The sequence below is a fragment of the Siphateles boraxobius genome, unplaced genomic scaffold (assembly GCF_051911475.1).
Source record: "Siphateles boraxobius isolate OS27281-9 unplaced genomic scaffold, OSU_SipBor_1 119, whole genome shotgun sequence".
Taxonomy (NCBI): domain Eukaryota; kingdom Metazoa; phylum Chordata; class Actinopteri; order Cypriniformes; family Leuciscidae; genus Siphateles; species Siphateles boraxobius.
The window spans coordinates 426,917-445,225 of record NW_027508721.1 but is presented as its reverse complement, the minus strand read 5'-3'; the positions used below and the strand labels follow the sequence as shown (position 1 = coordinate 445,225).

The 18,309-nt window shown below is 38.5% G+C and overlaps 1 protein-coding gene across 1 annotated transcript in view; it reads right to left on the bottom strand.

Annotated features, from left to right (window-relative positions):
- Positions 1-1,591: 1,591 nt before the first annotated feature.
- sh3d19 (SH3 domain containing 19) overlaps positions 1,592-18,309 on the bottom strand; it is a 45,781-nt gene continuing 29,063 nt past the window's right edge. The window contains exons 6-20 of the mRNA XM_077203217.1: positions 15,613-15,793; positions 14,610-15,527; positions 14,414-14,527; positions 11,775-11,863; positions 10,942-10,982; positions 10,507-10,747; positions 8,131-8,199; positions 7,853-7,996; positions 7,643-7,718; positions 7,306-7,436; positions 6,498-6,568; positions 5,769-5,992; positions 4,987-5,033; positions 2,385-2,559; positions 1,592-2,292 (exon numbers count right to left, since the gene is read on the bottom strand). Of these exons, the coding sequence (XP_077059332.1) occupies positions 2,276-2,292; positions 2,385-2,559; positions 4,987-5,033; positions 5,769-5,992; positions 6,498-6,568; positions 7,306-7,436; positions 7,643-7,718; positions 7,853-7,996; positions 8,131-8,199; positions 10,507-10,747; positions 10,942-10,982; positions 11,775-11,863; positions 14,414-14,527; positions 14,610-15,527; positions 15,613-15,793 (2,538 nt within the window). The 3' untranslated portion in view covers positions 1,592-2,275. The remainder of the gene's footprint in view (positions 2,293-2,384; positions 2,560-4,986; positions 5,034-5,768; positions 5,993-6,497; positions 6,569-7,305; positions 7,437-7,642; positions 7,719-7,852; positions 7,997-8,130; positions 8,200-10,506; positions 10,748-10,941; positions 10,983-11,774; positions 11,864-14,413; positions 14,528-14,609; positions 15,528-15,612; positions 15,794-18,309) is intronic.

Below are 18,309 nucleotides of genomic sequence, written 5' to 3'. Positions count from 1 at the left end.
TGCTTTAAATGACATCACAAAGCGGAAGTGACATCATTGGAGCCTTTTTGCCACCAAGAACAAAAGCAGGCAAGTACTGATATTTCTCTACATTCTTTATTTGTTGATTTTTCATGTTAGGCAGGTTCCGTCAAGCTTAAACCAACCACTCTGTCACGCAAAATAGAGAGGGAAAACTGATTTTTATTTTTTATTTTACATTATTAATGCAAAAATATATATATTTCAGATAGAATGCATGTATGCTAGGTGAGGAACTTAACCACATGGGAGATCTGCGGCCATTTTGGGCTGAAATTTACCACCCCGTCACATACCACCCCGTCGCATGTTTTATTGTGACGTGGTGGTAAAGGATGTGATAGGGTGGTTCTGCTTCCTATTTGAATGTGAGGATGTGAGAAATCAAGGATTATTATATAGGCTAATCATTATTATTAATATTATTATTATTAGTAGTAGTAGTATTATTATTTTTGTTAACTTAACCCTGTTTTGTTCATTCACTCAATCACTAAATCATTCACACACTTATTACTCAATATCTCTTTCACTCACCATGTCACTCCCTCACTCAATCACTGTCACTCCCTCACTCAATCACTGTCACTCACACACTCACTCACTGTCACTCCCTCACTCAATCAGTCACTCACACACTCACTGTCACTCACTCACTCAATCACTATCACTCACTCACTCAATCAATCACTATCACTCACTCACTCAATCACTATCACTCAATCACTGTCACTCCCTCACTCAATCACTGTCACTCCCTCACTCAATCACTGTCACTCCCTCACTCAATCACTGTCACTCCCTCACTCAATCACTGTCACTCACACACTCAATCACTGTCACTCACACACTCAATCACTGTCACTCCCTCACTCAATCACTGTCACTCACACACTCAATCACTGTCACTCCCTCACTCAATCACTGTCACTCACACACTCAATCACTGTCACTCCCTCACTCAATCACTGTCACTCCCTCACTCAATCACTGTCACTCACACACTCAATCACTGTCACTCCCTCACTCAATCACTGTCACTCACACACTCAATCACTGTCACTCCCTCACTCAATCACTGTCACTCCCTCACTCAATCACTGTCACTCCCTCACTCAATCACTGTCACTCCCTCACTCAATCACTGTCACTCCCTCACTCAATCACTGTCACTCCCTCACTCAATCACTGTCACTCACACACTCAATCACTGTCACTCACACACTCAATCACTGTCACTCCCTCACTCAATCACTGTCACTCCCTCACTCAATCACTGTCACTCCCTCACTCAATCACTGTCACTCCCTCACTCAATCCCCCTTGCCTTAGGCAAGACTCCCTTGCCTTAATAAAAAGTATAATATTACTAAGGATTTTGTGCCTGAGGTGGGAAAATATGTTTTTTTGGAAGATTAATATATCCTTAAAGTTGTAAGTAAAAAAAAAAAAAGTTAGTTCTTAATGAAAATTGGGAAAATCGCAACGTGGAAATGGCACCCGTTTCGTAGAATGACTCTTTAGCAGGGGTGTAGACTTTTTATAACCAGTCACTACACTCTTCTAGCAATTATTTCACAGAATAATTTAATACATAGTCAAAATATAACAAACATGTTAACAATTGGATTTTAAAACTATTTATCAGATTTTAAATGTGGTCTAAAAAATACAGAGAAGTCTGGTACTTTGAGTCTGGAAAATGTCCAGGAACCCTGAACTTACAGTGAATAATCTGATCTTTCTAATGTCAATTACACAGGACAGAAGACAGAACTGGTGAATTACTCTACGGTTCGCAAACTTTTTGACTCAGAGGTACCTGGTTGTCCAACACAATATTTGAAGTTAGATTATTTTTAATATTATAATGATCTTATCACTTTAAATACTTAAGTAATCCTGGAAGTTCGCCTTTGTCCCCTGGTTGAGAACCACTGCTCTATCCGCCAAGAAAATGTGTCAGTGAGTGTGAACACAAGATGGCACTGGACATTGGTCTCTAGTGTTTAAAAATACTTCAATCTAAATGACACATTATTTTTTAATATAAAAGAAACTATCAATACTGTATATAGAAAAGTAAGCAGAAATAATGTACAGATCGGACAAGTAACACCCATATAGCAGTTCATGAATATATTTTTAGGATACAATGGATTTAGAATATTAACATTTATAAATACATTAGACAAAACCACAAAGTCACACACAAACAAACTTCTTCTGAGGCTGCCTCTGATGAATCATACTATTACCACTTCCTCCCACCTGCACAGAAAGGAAAAAGACTAAATAAAAAAAGCCAATAATTATGTAATGAATAAAAACTGAAAGTATATTTCCTGCTCCTGTCCACTTACCGGTAACAACCTCTACAAAGGCTTTGGGGAAGAAGCCTTCTCTGCCATTCATCCTTCCACTCCACCATTCATCATCTATGTGATCCGTGACCAGGATCCTGTCTCCCTGCTGGAAGGGAAGGTCCCCCTCTGTCTCTGCTGTGAAGTCATACAGTGCCACAGCCCACTCTTCAGCCTATAGAGACACATCAGACATCTCACATGTGGAACACTTTATATTAGAGGTCTTCACGGGTCCACTTCCGTCTGGAAACCCGAGGTATGACCCGAGCTGGTTCGGGTTCAAAATGTTGATGAGTACTCAAAGCAATTGTGAAAATCCACGGAAAACATTCTTTTTGACATTCACAAAGTAGATATAGGCTACATTATCTGGCAACATGGCTTAACAGTGTACAGTCGTGTCCAAAAGTACTGGCAGTGGTGTAAATGTTGTGTTTCGCAAAGTTTGATGCTTCAATTGCTGTTGTGGTGTTGTGGTGTCCCCCCCCCAACAACCAGCTAATATAATTTCACTAATCATATCAGCACATGGGAAAGTGTGAACAAATACTAGTCAGGTGAAATCACATATCTTTCTGATTGGATTATGAGCAGACTGATTGTTATAAAAGGAGGGAAGAAGTGCTTCCGATCATTATGTTCTTGTGTTAGCAATTGTTACCTGCAAAGAAAGACGCTCAGCCATCATTGCTTTGCATCAAAATGGCCTAACATGCTGCAAAGAATATAGCACCTGAAAGAACCATTTACTGGATCATCAAGAACTTCAAAGAGATAGGTTCAACTGCACTGGAGAAGGCTTCGGGAAGTCTCAGAGTGTCCACAAAGCGACAGGACCTTCTCCTCCTGAGAAGTCAGCAACAGAATCATGTCACCACCTGTGCAGAGCTTGCTCATTATTGGCAGCAGGTGGGTGCGAGTGAGGCCAAGACTTTTGGACAATGGCCTGGTGTCAAGAAGGGCAGCAACGAAGCCACTTCTCTCCAAGAAAAAGAAATCAAAGACAGACTGGAATTCTGTAGAAGTACAAGGATTGGACAGGAGAAGACTGGTGCAAAGTTATTTTCTCTGATGAAGCCCCATTCCAACTGTTTGGGAGATCTGTAAAACACTGCCTGTCCTGTGTCATGCCAACAGTGAAGCATCCTGAAACCATCCATGTGTGGGGTTGCTTTTCATCCAAGGGAGTGGGCTCTCTCACAATTCTGCCCAAAAACACTGCCATGAATAAAGAATGGTATCAAACGTCCTACAAAAGCAACTTCGACCCAAGAGCAATTTGGTGATGATCCGTGCATTTTCCAGCATGATGGAGCACTGTCACAAGGCAAAAGTGATAATAAAATGGCTCAGAGATCATTCAATTATAATTTTGGATACGTGGCCAGGCAATTCCCCGGATCTTAATCCCATAGAAAAGCTGTGGTCAATCCTCAAAAGGCGAGTGAACAAGCAGAAGACCACAAACTGTAAATGTACGCCATCAGTCAGGATTTGGCTCAGAAGCTGATATCCTCCATGCCAGAGTGAGTTGCAGAGGTTATGAAGAAAAAGGGTCAACACTGTAAACATTGACACTTTGCATCTATTGAATGTTTTTGCCAATAAAAGCCTTTAAAACTTATGAAATGCTTATCATTGTTTTTCAGTATTCAAAAGAAACGTGAAAATATAATCTACAAATACTGAAGCTGCAAACTTTGCGAAATTTATGTCACTGCCAATACTTTTGGCCATTCTCTAGCTAACATAAATGTTACAAAGACGGATTAGAGAGTGAATTTTATCTACAAATAAAGTAGGAAGATTGGGCATCATTTTTAAATCTGTACCTGCTGTGGTGTTTCTTATGTGCCATCAGGCCGGGTCGGACCTGGGTCTAATTTCATCGGGTTTTCATCTTTTTTTTTAAATGAATTTATGCACGTCAGCTTTGGGTAAGAAGTGTTCAAGTACGTTTCAAGTACAGATCTTAGGACCAGAGAAAGACCTTTACCTCATATTATGAAAAAATGTGAAGTGAATGTTGGATGAGAAGTGTTTGTTTTAAAAAAAAGTACACACAAAAATAAGGTAATTTTTTTGCCATTTTTGTTTTCCCCTTGAATTAAGTTTATTTTTCCAACCCCACTGGAAGACTTTTTTCTTGTTGTTGTAATTTTAAGCATAAACCTTTTACAGAAAACAAGACTCAATATCTTATGTATAAATTTTGCTTCCCAGGTAAATGTATCTTGATCTAAGTAATGGAATACAAAAATACTGAGAAAGAAAATCAGTTTTTACAGTGAGTGTAACAGATTATTGCAAAACGAAAAAATATAGGGTGGGGACTTGGTTCCATGTATTAGTTGTTGATTGGATTTTAAGATGTGGGTGTTGCACTCAAAAGTGCAAGGGGGCGGGGTTGCATAAGTAATCGGAAAGTCCAGTTATGACATTTTAATTAAAAATTGTGAGGTCAAAAAAACGTTTTTGAAATGAAACATGCACTTAATTTTTCAATGTAAGATCTATAATAGTTTGTTTTCATTTCATCCTAACCTTAAGTGCTATTCACAACTACAGAAAAGAGATAATGTGACAAATGGGGGAATACCTCACTGGCGTTGTAAGACGTTGGTGTTTTAAACGAACCACCCTTTCCTGAGAAATACAACACAATATATTAGATCTATAGCCCAGAACAGAATATTATGTAACCAAACACATGCAATAATAGTACAATTCATTACAAAATGCTGTGCACTTTTAAATGTACACTAAAGATTGTCCCAAATCCTTCAATTAGATGTATTCTAGCCCAATTCAGCCAAATATTTCAATTCACTTTAACTTAACTGACTTCTCAAAGAGTCTGCACTAAAATCTATTTTACAAATTAATTTGACTTTATTACTATACAGTAGATGGCTGTAAATTTGCACCATGAGCCAGAGAGCAGAGGAGCAGCTGTCCTCAAGAGGTGAATCTCCCTGTGCACTGCAGTGTAATGAATAATATGGAGGTCACAGTTTCATACAGCCCTTAATGATACACAAACAGAAGGGCGAATTCTACAGATTCCCGCCATTTGGAGAACGGTCCACTCATTGAGTCATTGAGACACTTATACTGATCTACTGGTGTTATATGTAGATTAGCAATCTAGAAATGGCTGGATTATGGACAGTTCTAGAGCAAACAATGTGCTGCTGTTTTATGAAACTGGAGTGGCAAATTGAAAATTCCTGGTTCAGGGCATTTCAGAATTGCATCATTTGGGTTTACAGTATTAGTATATACAGTATGAGCCATGAATGCTCAGCAGTATCTAGATCAAAATGTTTAAACATTAAATGAAATGTGAATAATTTATGAATATATTGTTTGGGGTCTTACCAGGCAGCGCAAACTTATTTTGAGCAGGTTTCTGCACTGTGGCTGGAGGAAGATCCTCAAGCACTTCCACATAGTTGAGAGGGAAAATGGCAACATGGCCATTCAGTTCCCCACGAGCCCACTCCTCTCCCACATATTCTTTGAGCCAAATCATATCACCTTCAGAAAATGAGAGCTCATCATGCTCTCCGTCAAAATCAAACCTTGCTACACACCTTGGGCCTCTGAGGAAAAAACAGGGACATACAATATGACTGTAGTACTTTGAAGGTAATCAGATTAATCGTCTACTTCTGTTTGTCAATCTAACGGGCAGTCATGGCCTAATGGTAACAGAGTTGGACTGGTGACCCAAAGGTTGCTGGTTCGATTCCAGTACCGGCAGGAATATGACTGAGGTGTCCTTGAGCAAGGCACCTAACCCCCAATCGCTCCCCGGGCGCCACTCAAGGCTGCCCGCTGCTCCGGGTGTGTGTATCCATGTTTGCAGTGTGTGTGTGTGTGTGTTCACTACTCACTACTCTGCTCCTAATGTGTGTGCACTTACTTGGATGGGTTAAATGCAGAGGTAAATGTATGGGTTACCATACTTGGCCATCACGTGTCACTTTCACTTTCACTTTCATAGCAAAATATCTGATTTAAAATGAAATCTGTTCATTTATTTTGTGATTGGGAAAATAATTTATTGTGTGATTCTCACAATCGAATCCTGTGAGAATGACTTACCTGACAGGCTCAGGAGATGGTTTGGTTTTCCACTCACTTCTGGATGCTGGTGCAGATGTATCAGGCTTGTTCTGGAAAACAAGATTATTGGTACTGGAAGATACAAGTCACTTTTATCAGTCCTACACAAACAAATTGTAGACACAATATGACCTTTTTTTCTCAACAAATGGTCAGCTAAAGGGGGTGCTTAATCTTAATTGATAAAATGTTGACCGTCAATCCTAGGAATAAGAAAATTAATAATATACAAAACTGTTTCTGATACTTTTTGCAACCCTGTTACCTAAATTGGGTATACATAATTGTAAAATGAAATTTGTGTGATTTTGTAATATTGTAGCTTTAAACATTAAAAAATATCTTTTTTTGTTGTTTTTTTGTATCGTTAAAATATATGTAAAACGTGTGTGTGTGTGTGTGTGTGTGTGTGTGTGTGTGTGTGTGTGTGTGTGTGTGTGTGTGTGTGTGTGTGTGTGTGTGTGTGTAAAAATACTGCAGAGTAAAAAACAAGATTGTCAGTTTAGCCTAAATGAAGATATACCTAAGTAGGGACTAGTTAAATGTTAAACACAATATTGGTTTAATTGGTTAAATATTGGTTAAAACTGAGAACATTTTATCAGTTTATATATAATTGCTGTAGAAAGGGTCCAAATAATATCAATATTCAATATTTCAATATTCAATTCAATATTAATATTTGTAATGTTTTAAATCTACTACATGGGATTTGTTCCACTAATGCTTTAAGAAATAAGTCACAGGACAACATCTACTATACTAATATTCATTATACAATATTTACCAGTGTCTTGACGTAGTTAATGGGGAAGTACCCAGACACATTTCTACATGTTCCCGTGTACCAGTCACTGTCCAGCTGTTCTACATTAGACACCACATCTCCAGCCTTTAATGTCAGCTCTCCCGGCCCCTCTGAAACACAAACACATAACCATGTATGATTATTTTATGAACTGCTTCACAGCTGCCATTTTAAAAGACGTGTTTAATGAATGATTTGACAGAAACAAAATTAAACAGTACTGTATGTTGTGATTATACTTTGAAAAAAAGCACTATGCATAAATTTGCTTGGAAAATAGACCTTTGTTTTCTTACACAGAACAGAACTGTCTCACCTGGAATGAAGTCATACAGGGCTTGCACTTGTAGTGATCCAGTATTTTCCACAATGCCACTAAAATAACTATTTTTCTGTAGAAACACATTGAGAGCAAAGATAGTATGCTGACATTACAAGACAGGATAGTACACTTAAAATATTTCAGGTATAATACACTTACTTAATATTACAACCAATATTAAAAACTGATTCAACTATTGATTACCTGTGGTACTGGATTGTTGGGTAAATCTGTTAAGGGTGTGATAATCTTCATATGTGTTTTCTGCACTGTGCCCTTAGCGTTTCCTACTTGGCATTCAAAGTTTTTGTTGTCTAATTCTTCAAGTAAGACGAGGACTTCATTTTTCTGTAGGGAATAAAGAATAGAAATGCTTACATTTCTAACAACTGAAACTCACTGACAGAACAACACAAAAACCATCAGTAACTTAAGAAGACGGCACTATGGGGCTAATGTGAATGTATTGACTTTGATTTCACCTGAAAAGAGAGCTCCCCAGTGTTAGTGCCATTGTAGTCAAAGTCAGCAATGCCGTGGGGGATCTCAAGCTGTGTAAAGAGTGCAGAATTGCATACATTATTTCAGTTCTTCTGTAATATCATTAAAGCTACTCTATGTAACTTTTTTGATAAAAAAATAACCATGTCTTTACCCAGATACACTTTGATAAAACACAATCATATTTTTGAGCGGTCGGGACAAATTGCATATACATCATTCAATAAAAAAGTGAAAAAACCCTGAACCAACATTGCCTTGGCTTTTCAGAGGTGGCAAGAACTCTGAGATTTGAAGATCAAAAGCGAACCAGAGATGCTTTTTTTACTCAACAGGTAAGATATTTTACTGAACTGATAGATATCCATGTAGCTTTCTTAGTACCATGAGCTACGTTTATAGCTACGAGCTACGTTACCATTATAACGTTTGACCACATCATACTAGCAAACAACATGTCTACTGTTAAAGTCACCATGAAATCTAAGTCGACAATTTTTGATGTTTTTTAGGGAATATATTGCTTCTTAAAAATGATTAACCCATGCACCCCATTATTATTTTTTAAATGTTCTCTAATAATCTTAAATCAAAATAACTTTCCGTCCCACTTGCAACGACCTCTTCTTTTTTCTTGACTGGACAACCCATCACTCATATGAGATCACAGCACTTGCAGACCACAATGATCCAATGATCCAATCAATTCCCGAAGGACCAGGGCTGGATTTCCCGAAACCTTCTTAACGCTACGTCATTCTTAAGTTATACCTTAAGCTGTACCTTATCGTTAATATTTGTTTCCCGAAACATTCTTGGTTAAGTATAACTTCTGTAAGTCACACGTTCGGAAGGTTGGTCTGGACGCTTTACCTTATCACTGTTTACAGTCTATACGAATATAATTCTCAAGTTGTAATACACATAGTGCAACAGGCTAATTCAAGTGTTTTCATGCAAATAATAAAGTTGTCATTACACTGATTGCTGTTAGCTTTTTAATTATATTATCCAAAGGTACATCAGCTGGCAAACCATTAGGCATTAAAGTAAATGCTATTTAAAGAGTCTATTTAAAGGGAATGATTGTGGTGGGGAGTTTGCTCAAACTATAGCAGCAATACAGTGAATAGTTGTACTAAAAGATGAGGCCGTACGCGGAGCGTTTCAAAAGGCCAGTGAAAGCATACTGCCAGTTAAGCCCTATTCGGAGGGTAATAGTTTCTCATGGGGTCGTACGGTATTTTCAACATTTACAGGGGTAAGTCTGTGATTTTAGTGCCGTCCAAATACATGATGTGAGTGTTTTTTCTCACCCAACCCGCATCAAAATCCCGGACCAAATTACCTACTGTTTTTTGACATACACTAAGGTTGTGTGGTGATTTAATTGCCGTCCGAATCCACATCTGTGGGTTTACAAGAAGAGTTCACTGTTTAAATCCTTTTTGATCACTGCAAAGCACCGTAATGAAGGAAAGTATTTACAAGAACAATATTTCATCACAGCTTCACCTCAGCGATCAAAAATGGGAAAGTGAAGAAAGCACGTAAACATTTGAAATGGGCCGTTATTGTGGGCAGCAATACATAATGCAATTTTTAAATATGTAGGCTAGGATATTATAGGCTATCATAGTTTGGATTATTTTTTATAATATCCCATGAGTCCTAATAAATGCAATTTCAACTATTTCTGAAGTGCTTCTTTTATAAAGAACACCGCTTTCTCACATAACCCAGTGAAGCAGCCCCTGCACGAGTGAATTAATTGATTCTTGAGTCATCGATATCAACAAATTAAGCACCATCGCCCTGGACAGCACCTGGTAACGCTGCACGTAAGAAAGGTATATCTTAAGCAACTTCCTAAGGTATGGTTCGGGAAACACGCCAAGAAATGGTATACCTTTAGTTAAGTTATACCTCTTGAGTCTTCGTAGTGCGCTAAGAGACAGCGTTATTGGGAAATCCAGCCCAGATCAAGTCTCGCACTAGGCACTAAATTTTTTCTTGTTTGAGAAGCTGTTTCACTCGCATATACATCACAGTAAGTAAAAATATAGAATTGCAATTTCCGTTTCATGATGACTTGAAGGACTTTTAATGTAGACTTTTGTTACATGATTTATTTATCAAGACTTTATTAAGTCAAAAACAAGAGCGTAAGATATGGCACCTGCTCAGATCTTTTTTAGATTTCCATGTGTACACTGGTGTCGTGAACCACATTCCTGTGCGCAGAGCAGAGGCGAAGCACAACCAAAACAATGTTTTCTTTTTTAACCATTAGAAGGCAAACATTTACATAGTGTGGCTTTCAATCAAGAAAATATGCAAGTAAAATAACATCTTACTGTGTATTTGTTGTAAAGACGATGTCCAGGGTTGGGTCTAGGCGGTAAAGCGGGTCCCTTTTTCGAAGCTCTGCGGTTTTGTTGCTGCCATTGAGGTTGCTGTTGTTTTGCTGGGACTATTTGTGAAAGTCCCGGATCTGAGGGCCGACGTTGGGAGCCATCTCTGTGTGGAGGAGGCGGTCTTCCCGGGCCTGTTTTAGCTGGTGGTGGGCGAGGAGGCAGAACCTTTCCTCCACTGGGCCTGATATATTATTTACACAGAATTTAAGGGCACAGTACCAGAAGTGTCCACATGTTGTCAGCATTGAAACTCTTTATTCACTTGCTCATACTGCCAACACAAATATCCATGAAAAGATAAAAGCATAAAGGCACATTTATAAGGTTGAGAAACCGATATTAGGACAGCTGTGAACAAATACAGGATCCAGTTACCGTGGTGAAAGAGACATGTCAGATGAGAAACTGAAGGAGTCCTGAGAAAAAAAGAAAAAACAATCAAGAACAAAAAGTTAATATTCAAATGTTTAAGAGAAGTCACTGTTTTCTTTCAAGACATATTTTATACAGTAACAATGTAAATACAGAACAAATCCTAGAATACAATAATATTATTCATGGTTTGTCACAATTGTTTAAGATAGAAATACAATATTTGGAAGGTAGTAAATTATTATTAGTATGACTATTATATATTATTATAAAGGCAGACATGAATACTTGTCCAACATACTGTATCACAAGTGTGTGTTATTGTGCAGTAACAACCTAAATACTAAACATGATGTTATTATTATTCCGGTAGATAGATGTAAACGTTACTTATAAGATCGAATTTGTTCAGCAAGATTATTTTTTTAAACTGTTGCTTTTTAATGACATTAGCTGACTTGAAGGAGGAACCGTTTTTACTCTTTTGTCCATTATAGAGTCCATACTTGGCAATGAGAATGTAACACCTAATACCCAAAATCGAGTATACGGTACATAGCTAGAAGCATCTGTATTCACATACAGTGCTTGCAGAATATGTTTCAGACCTGAGGAAAAAGTGGACAAGAAAAGAAAAGAAAAGTCCCTATTATTCCGTTCTGCTATATTTGACATCTCTGGAGTCAAAAAGAAAAGATGTTTCAAATCTCACAAATCTCTGCAGATCAAAGAGTCCAGTAATTGATCTCTGCTGACATTTTAAGACAGCATTTTATCCTAATCGCCCACTGCTTTAGTGCTTGTTGCACAGCTGTTGCAGGTTTATAAGGTCTTACTTTGCGAGCGGCTTTAGCAGTTGGAGGCGGGCCGCCCACAGCTTTTTGTACAGGTAAAGGAGGAGGAAAATCAGCCATTTCTTCAGGGTCTGAAAAGCAGAAATTCATTCACTTACCATGCAATAATGCATCATATTTTTATCGAGAATATTACGTTTTGATAACTTCATTCATTACACTGAAGCACAAATAGTACTGTCCGAAAGATTGTGGTCAGTTAAGACTTTTTTGGGGGGGTGCAGGGGAGCTGCACAACTGTTTTCAAGATTGATAATAATTAGAGATGTTTCTTGATCACCAATTGAGCTTATTAGAATGTTCTGTGAAGCATCATGTGACATTAAAGAGTTTGACTAATCATGACTTCTTAAAATTCACTTTTGTCATCACAGAAATAAATAACATTTTAAAATATTTTTGATCAAATAAATGCAGCCTTAATGAGCATACAAGACTTTCTAAAAGAATCTTCCTTACCAAAAACTTTTGAACTATTAGTACATCTACTTATGGGGTATAGGGTAAGCAAGCTATTTAAGGAAAAATGTATGCAATGCCCAATTGGAATTATTCATGACAGGGACATGAAGAAAATCATCCTCAAAAAAACATAGTTAATAAAAAAACATTTGAGATCTCTTTTTTTGTTTGAGGAATTCATGAAATAGAAATACAAGCTTCACATTTATACATCTAAACCCTGTGCACGTCTAACATGCTGGGCTTCCATTCCTATTAAAGGGTTGGTTCACCCAAAAATGAAAATGATGTCATTAATGACTCACCCTCATGTCGCTCCAAGCCCGTAAGACCTCCGTTAATCTTCAGAACACAGTTTAAGATATTTTAGATTTAGTCCGAGAGCTTTCTGTCCCTCCATTGAAAATGTATGAACGGTATACTGTCCTTGTCCAGAAAGGAAATAAAGACATCATCAAAGTAGTCCATGTGACATCAGTGGGTTAGTTAGAATGTTTTGAAGCATCGGAAATACATTTTGGTCCAAAAATAACAAAAACTAGGACTTTATTCAGAATTGTATTGTCTTCCGGTTCTGTTGTGGATCCGCGTTCAGTGACGCTGCTGACGTAAGACGCTGCTGACGTGTGTCTGGTGCGCCCGAGCTTCGTTTACAGTCTGAGGGAGACGCACGCTGGAAACAAAACAATCTTCACAAACATGTCTAGGGATTTCCACACAGAGGAAGACTTGCATTTTTTTGCCCAGCCATATTTATTTGAACCCGAATACACAAACGCACCAGATACACGTCAGCAGCGTCTTACGTCATCAGTGTCACTGCGGACTCGTGAACGCGGATCCCCAACAGAACCGGAAGACAATACAATGCTGAATAAAGTCGTAGTTTTTGTTATTTTTGGACCAAAATGTATTTCCGATGCTTCAAAACATTCTAACTAACCCACTGATGTCACATGGACTACTTTGATGATGTCTTTATTTCCTTTCTGGACAAGGACAGTATACCGTTCATACATTTTCAATGGAGGGACAGAAAGCTCTCGGACTAAATCTAAAATATCTTAAACTGTGTTCTGAAGATGAACGGAGGTCTTACGGGCTTGGAGCGACATGAGGGTAAGTCATTAATGACATCATTTTCATTTTTGGGTGAACCAACCCTTTAAGTACAACTGAACATTGCATAATTGTAATGGTTCTGTTTTGGGGATCGTTTCCAGTACAACAACGTACTCACTGCTTAACTACCATATTACGATGTATTGTAGAAGAAATCAACTAGCTAGTCACGACTGTTTCGTGAAACCGTACTGTCGCAAATTTGTCGTTCATCCACGTTGGTTAATGATCATGCATGTGGTTTAGAAAGAACTTATTTTAATTAATACATTTGAGATTTAATTATTAATGTTTTGTTATAAATTACGGACATGGCATGTTTTTCTTAGTTATTTTGCTTTATTTCCAGATTCAATCATAGGCTCATTCTTACGTACTAGACCATGTCCTCACATGCGCACTCTTAAATACTGTGCTTTAAATATCTTGACAAACTATAAGAAGTAAATGACATTTGTATATATTAAAAATAAAAGAGATGTCATGCAAACAAAAAACTATGCTTCTAACCACAGCTGTAGTTCCAACCACACAACTTTGCGATGCTGTTTGAATGTTCGTTGTAACTATGGTTTCGGGAAACACCGACTTGTTAAACTATGCCTTTGGTCAGCGCTTCGTCGCATTTGCTTTATGCGATTATGGATTATTCTAGCTCCTGGGTTTTCCTACATGTTTCTGTTGGATTTATTAAAAGACTGGTACTGCTCTGAATCTCCTGCGTCGTGTGCTTACAACCACACACCTCACAATAGCGGAATAGGGAAGATTTGAGATTTAAGAGCTGCAGCAAAGGGGAAGATTATTACTGTATAACGACTTAAATTTTAGTCTTTTCGTCACAGAAAGCTGTTATATGTCTTCAGAAGACTCAAAATATATAAACTACAAACAGTACAACACAAAGAGACATGGTGTCACTATGTGGTATGGTTCAATCATAGGCTCATTCATACATATATGAATGTGTATTAAAAGCACATAGTCACTTTTAAATAGCTCCTCACATATAAATACAATGGCTATTAATGACTCACTTTTTTCTGTTTTACTGGGGACTCTGATGACTGTGGGTCTTCTGGTCACTCCCTGCATGCTTGATCCTATGTAGCTGAATCCCCCTTGATAGGCAGTTTTAGTGGGAGAGTGGTCTGTGACAGGGATATATTAATTATCTGCATTACTCAATGTATGTATACACACAATACCTGTATTGTAGTCCTTAAAACTTACTAATGGCAGCATCCACATTGTCATTGTCTAGAATGTTCGTTGTGGATGTGATGTTAGACAGAAGTGCAGTGGAGTTGTGGTTGTTGAGGTTCAGCAGGTCTTTGCTGGGCTTGAGTGGCGGGGGAGGTCCTTTCAATACTACTTCCTCATCCTGGGAACTTAGATTCTTAACTTTGACCAATAAAGGTCGCGAAGGAGGAATGAGGGCCATCCTGAAGGGAGGCTGAGAGTCAGACTCATCTCTTGAGTTGAATGATGGTTTTTTGAAAAGCTGAGGTCTTGGAGCTGGCATAGGTGGTGCATTGACCTCTTCGTATAAGTGACTCTCAAATTGTAAAAACTCCTCTTCTTTAGGCTTTTTGACAGAGGGCCGAGGGGCAATGGAGGGTTTTGGTGCCAGCACAGGTGGTTTGGTGTAAATGTTTCGAGGACGGGGGGAAGGCACAGAGGTTTCATTATTCTCTGTGCTAGATTGACTTTCAAAGGCCTGGATTCTTGATCGGATGTTGCGGTCGCTGTGGAGGGAGGTCATGTTCTCACTTTGGTTCTCTTTAGTTTGGTTCGTCTGCTCTCTTTGAATGCTGACAGGGTTACTTAGTTCACTTTGAGGTTCGGAGCTGAAGACATCTAAGAGATCCTTCAGATACTTTCCTGAATGGACATCAGAATTCTCCACAGGGGTTATAGGACAAACTTCCCAGCTGTGTTGCAGTGATATCAGAGGTTGCACATTGACGTGGTTGGTTGGGCTCAGGGGTATAGTTTTGGAGCGAGGCTGAGGAACCGGGCGTTGGGCTGGGGCTATATCAACGGCGGGTGGGGAGTTGGGAGTGGATGTTGGGGACCTGGTTTGAGTTTCTTGCGGAATGGGTTTGGGTTTAGGCAATGATGGCCGAGGTGGTTTTATTGGCTGCTTTGCTGAAACAGTAAAGACCAAACATTGAGTATCAGTTTATGGTTCACATCGATTTGTGCACTCCAAATCTTGTCAGAACAGACTAACCTCCACTGGGCTGTTGGTTCAGCTGCAGGGATGTGCCAGAATCTGGACCTGTGGCATTCTCCTCTAGGGAGTCAGTCTGTGTTGCAATAGTTGTTTTGTATAAGTGTTGTGGAGGTGGTGAAGGTGTGGTAACCTGCTCCTGAGTCTTCTCCTTGATCACCTGCTCATAGGATGGTGGGAGCTGAAGCACGAGAGAGAGGACTCACTCTTTTGCAAGCATCAAAGCAAGCAAACACGTCACAAGTGTGCAGAAACCATACAGTCCTAGAGAACAGAGTAGGGATGCACAATATATCTGGCACGTTGATTTGGGTTTTGTTTGTGTTCATGTCATTTATATTGAAATTCTCATAGTCATGGTTTGTCATGTGATCCCCTTGTCATCAGGTGATCATGCCTTGAGCTTCCCTATTGTCTTATGTGTCATGTTCTGATTGGTTGTTTGAGGTCATGTGTTTCTCTGTTCTGTGATTGGTTTATTGTTAAAATGTTCACAGGTGTTCCTTGTTTATTGATTAGTCCTTGTGTATAAATAGCCCTAATGTTACCATAGTCTTTTGTCTAGTTTTGTTCAATGTAACCTTTTGTTAGTTGAGTTTGTTTCATGGTCAAGTCTCTGTTTACCTTGTATTCATTCATGTTTTTGGATTTAATTAAACTGCACATGGGTTCACTTCAACTTGCCTCCAGTGGACATTAGTTACAATATTGGCACTATATGTGTATTTTATTTATCAGTATTAGCCAATATTGAATATTTACATAGAGTAAATTATAATGTTAGGAAATACAGAATACAGCACAAACTATTTATTTTAGTTTTAGAGTGTTTTTGATTTGCTTATAGACTGTAGTAAAGATTTAGTATATTTTATGAAAATGTATTGGTTATCAGCAATAACAGGAAAATAATTGTATTGAATATTGATGCATCTCTTCTAATATAACAACCTTATATTAAATGAATAAAATAAAATGCCCTTAGATCCTGTCTAAATCTTCCTTGTACAAAAATGGTAATATTTAAAAATGCTATATGTGCAGATATCCCCCAGTGTTATTTTAGTATTATTTTTGTGAAGTTTCTAAATGTAATTTCGGGAGGAGTGAACCCATCTAATCTTTCAATTAATTGCCGGAGCATATAAGTAGCCGCTCGCCTTGCAGCTTTTTTGGCATCCCTTCACCTCCTCAACTCCACCAACATAATTTAGGCATCTTGCTACCACACTCATCATCCAAGCATTAGTATTCCCACTGGGGGGTATATCTAAGCTCGAGTTGAAGCTCCAACCCTCCACTGCCGACAGCAAGCCAAATAAGTTTAACCTTAAAGGGGTGGTAAAACGCATTTTTTCGAAGGCTTGATTGTGTTTGTGGGGTGCACTGTAACGTGTTCAAGCTTCGTTTTAAAAAAATTGCATTATTTTTCATATATTTTACCTTTATTCTACACTACTCTGCCCCTCCTTGTAAAAACGGTGTGATGGTTTCCTTGTTCTATGAAGCCAGTCCCTCAAATCTACGCAATGGGCTCAGATTGGTTAGCTGGCCCAGTGCGTTGTGATTCACTAACTGACTAGTGCACGTTCTCCGGAAACGTCACCCCCCGTACCTTTACCGGTAGCCTAGTTTGTGCAGTGTATTAGGCTGGTGACACACTGGCTGCGTGGCGTGAGCGTGGTGTCTCTGTTGCGTGTCAGCTACCCGGCGCTGCTGACACGGATCACACTTGTTCGAAATATGGGAGAGAGTTGTGGAAGCCCTATATAGCCTAGGCTACTGTTAAGCATAAATATAAAGCCTACTGATAAAGACACTGTCAGCAGTTTTGGCAGCAAAATAGACTACAGAATATTTCGTTCTGTATTGACAGGTGCAATATTTGAAAATTGATATTTATTTATTTTTAAATTATATTTATATCTGAATTTATGACAAAACCTAGACTTTCAACCATCAAAATGTAATTTATTCATATATATTCATGTACAAAATAACATGTAACATCTTTTCCTATTCTATTTTGCCTGGAAATGCTTCCAACACGCTTGCGTGTCGCGTGAAAAATAGGCGTCGGTTCTATTTCTAGCATTCACGCGTTTTCCGTGCGGCTCGAGCCGCGCCTGAGACGCGTGTGTCACGCAGGCAGTCTGCAAGCTCTAACCTGTTAACATGGGAGCTGAAATAAAAACGGACATGCCACGCAGCCAGTGTGTCACCGGCCTTATAAACACTGAAACGTTAGTGAAGATGATCGAGCAGAACCTGTATAAGAGCGGCTGTTTAACAACGTTTCAGAAAGGTTTGTTTTTTGTTGTTCCCTCATTACTTTTTAGAAACGCTGTTATTTAATTGTACTAATTATTACAGAATTACAAAAAAATAAGCTTCATAAACAAGAATTTCATATAATCTTTCTAACAAATTATACTACAGTCTTCAAAGCGATTTCTTTTGAGTAAAGACTGCGGATCTATAGTGATCGTTTCTGACTTTATATATATATGATCATACTGACTGTATGCCACCGTTACTTTTGTATTTTTAGAACGATTGTAGACAAATATCTGTCGCCAGAACTATTAACCCAAAACAAACACTAAACATCGGCTGCCAAATCAAACACAGAACCATGTTTAGCATGCCTGTAGATAAACAAGCAATAAACAATACATAAAAGCTCTAATCAAAGAA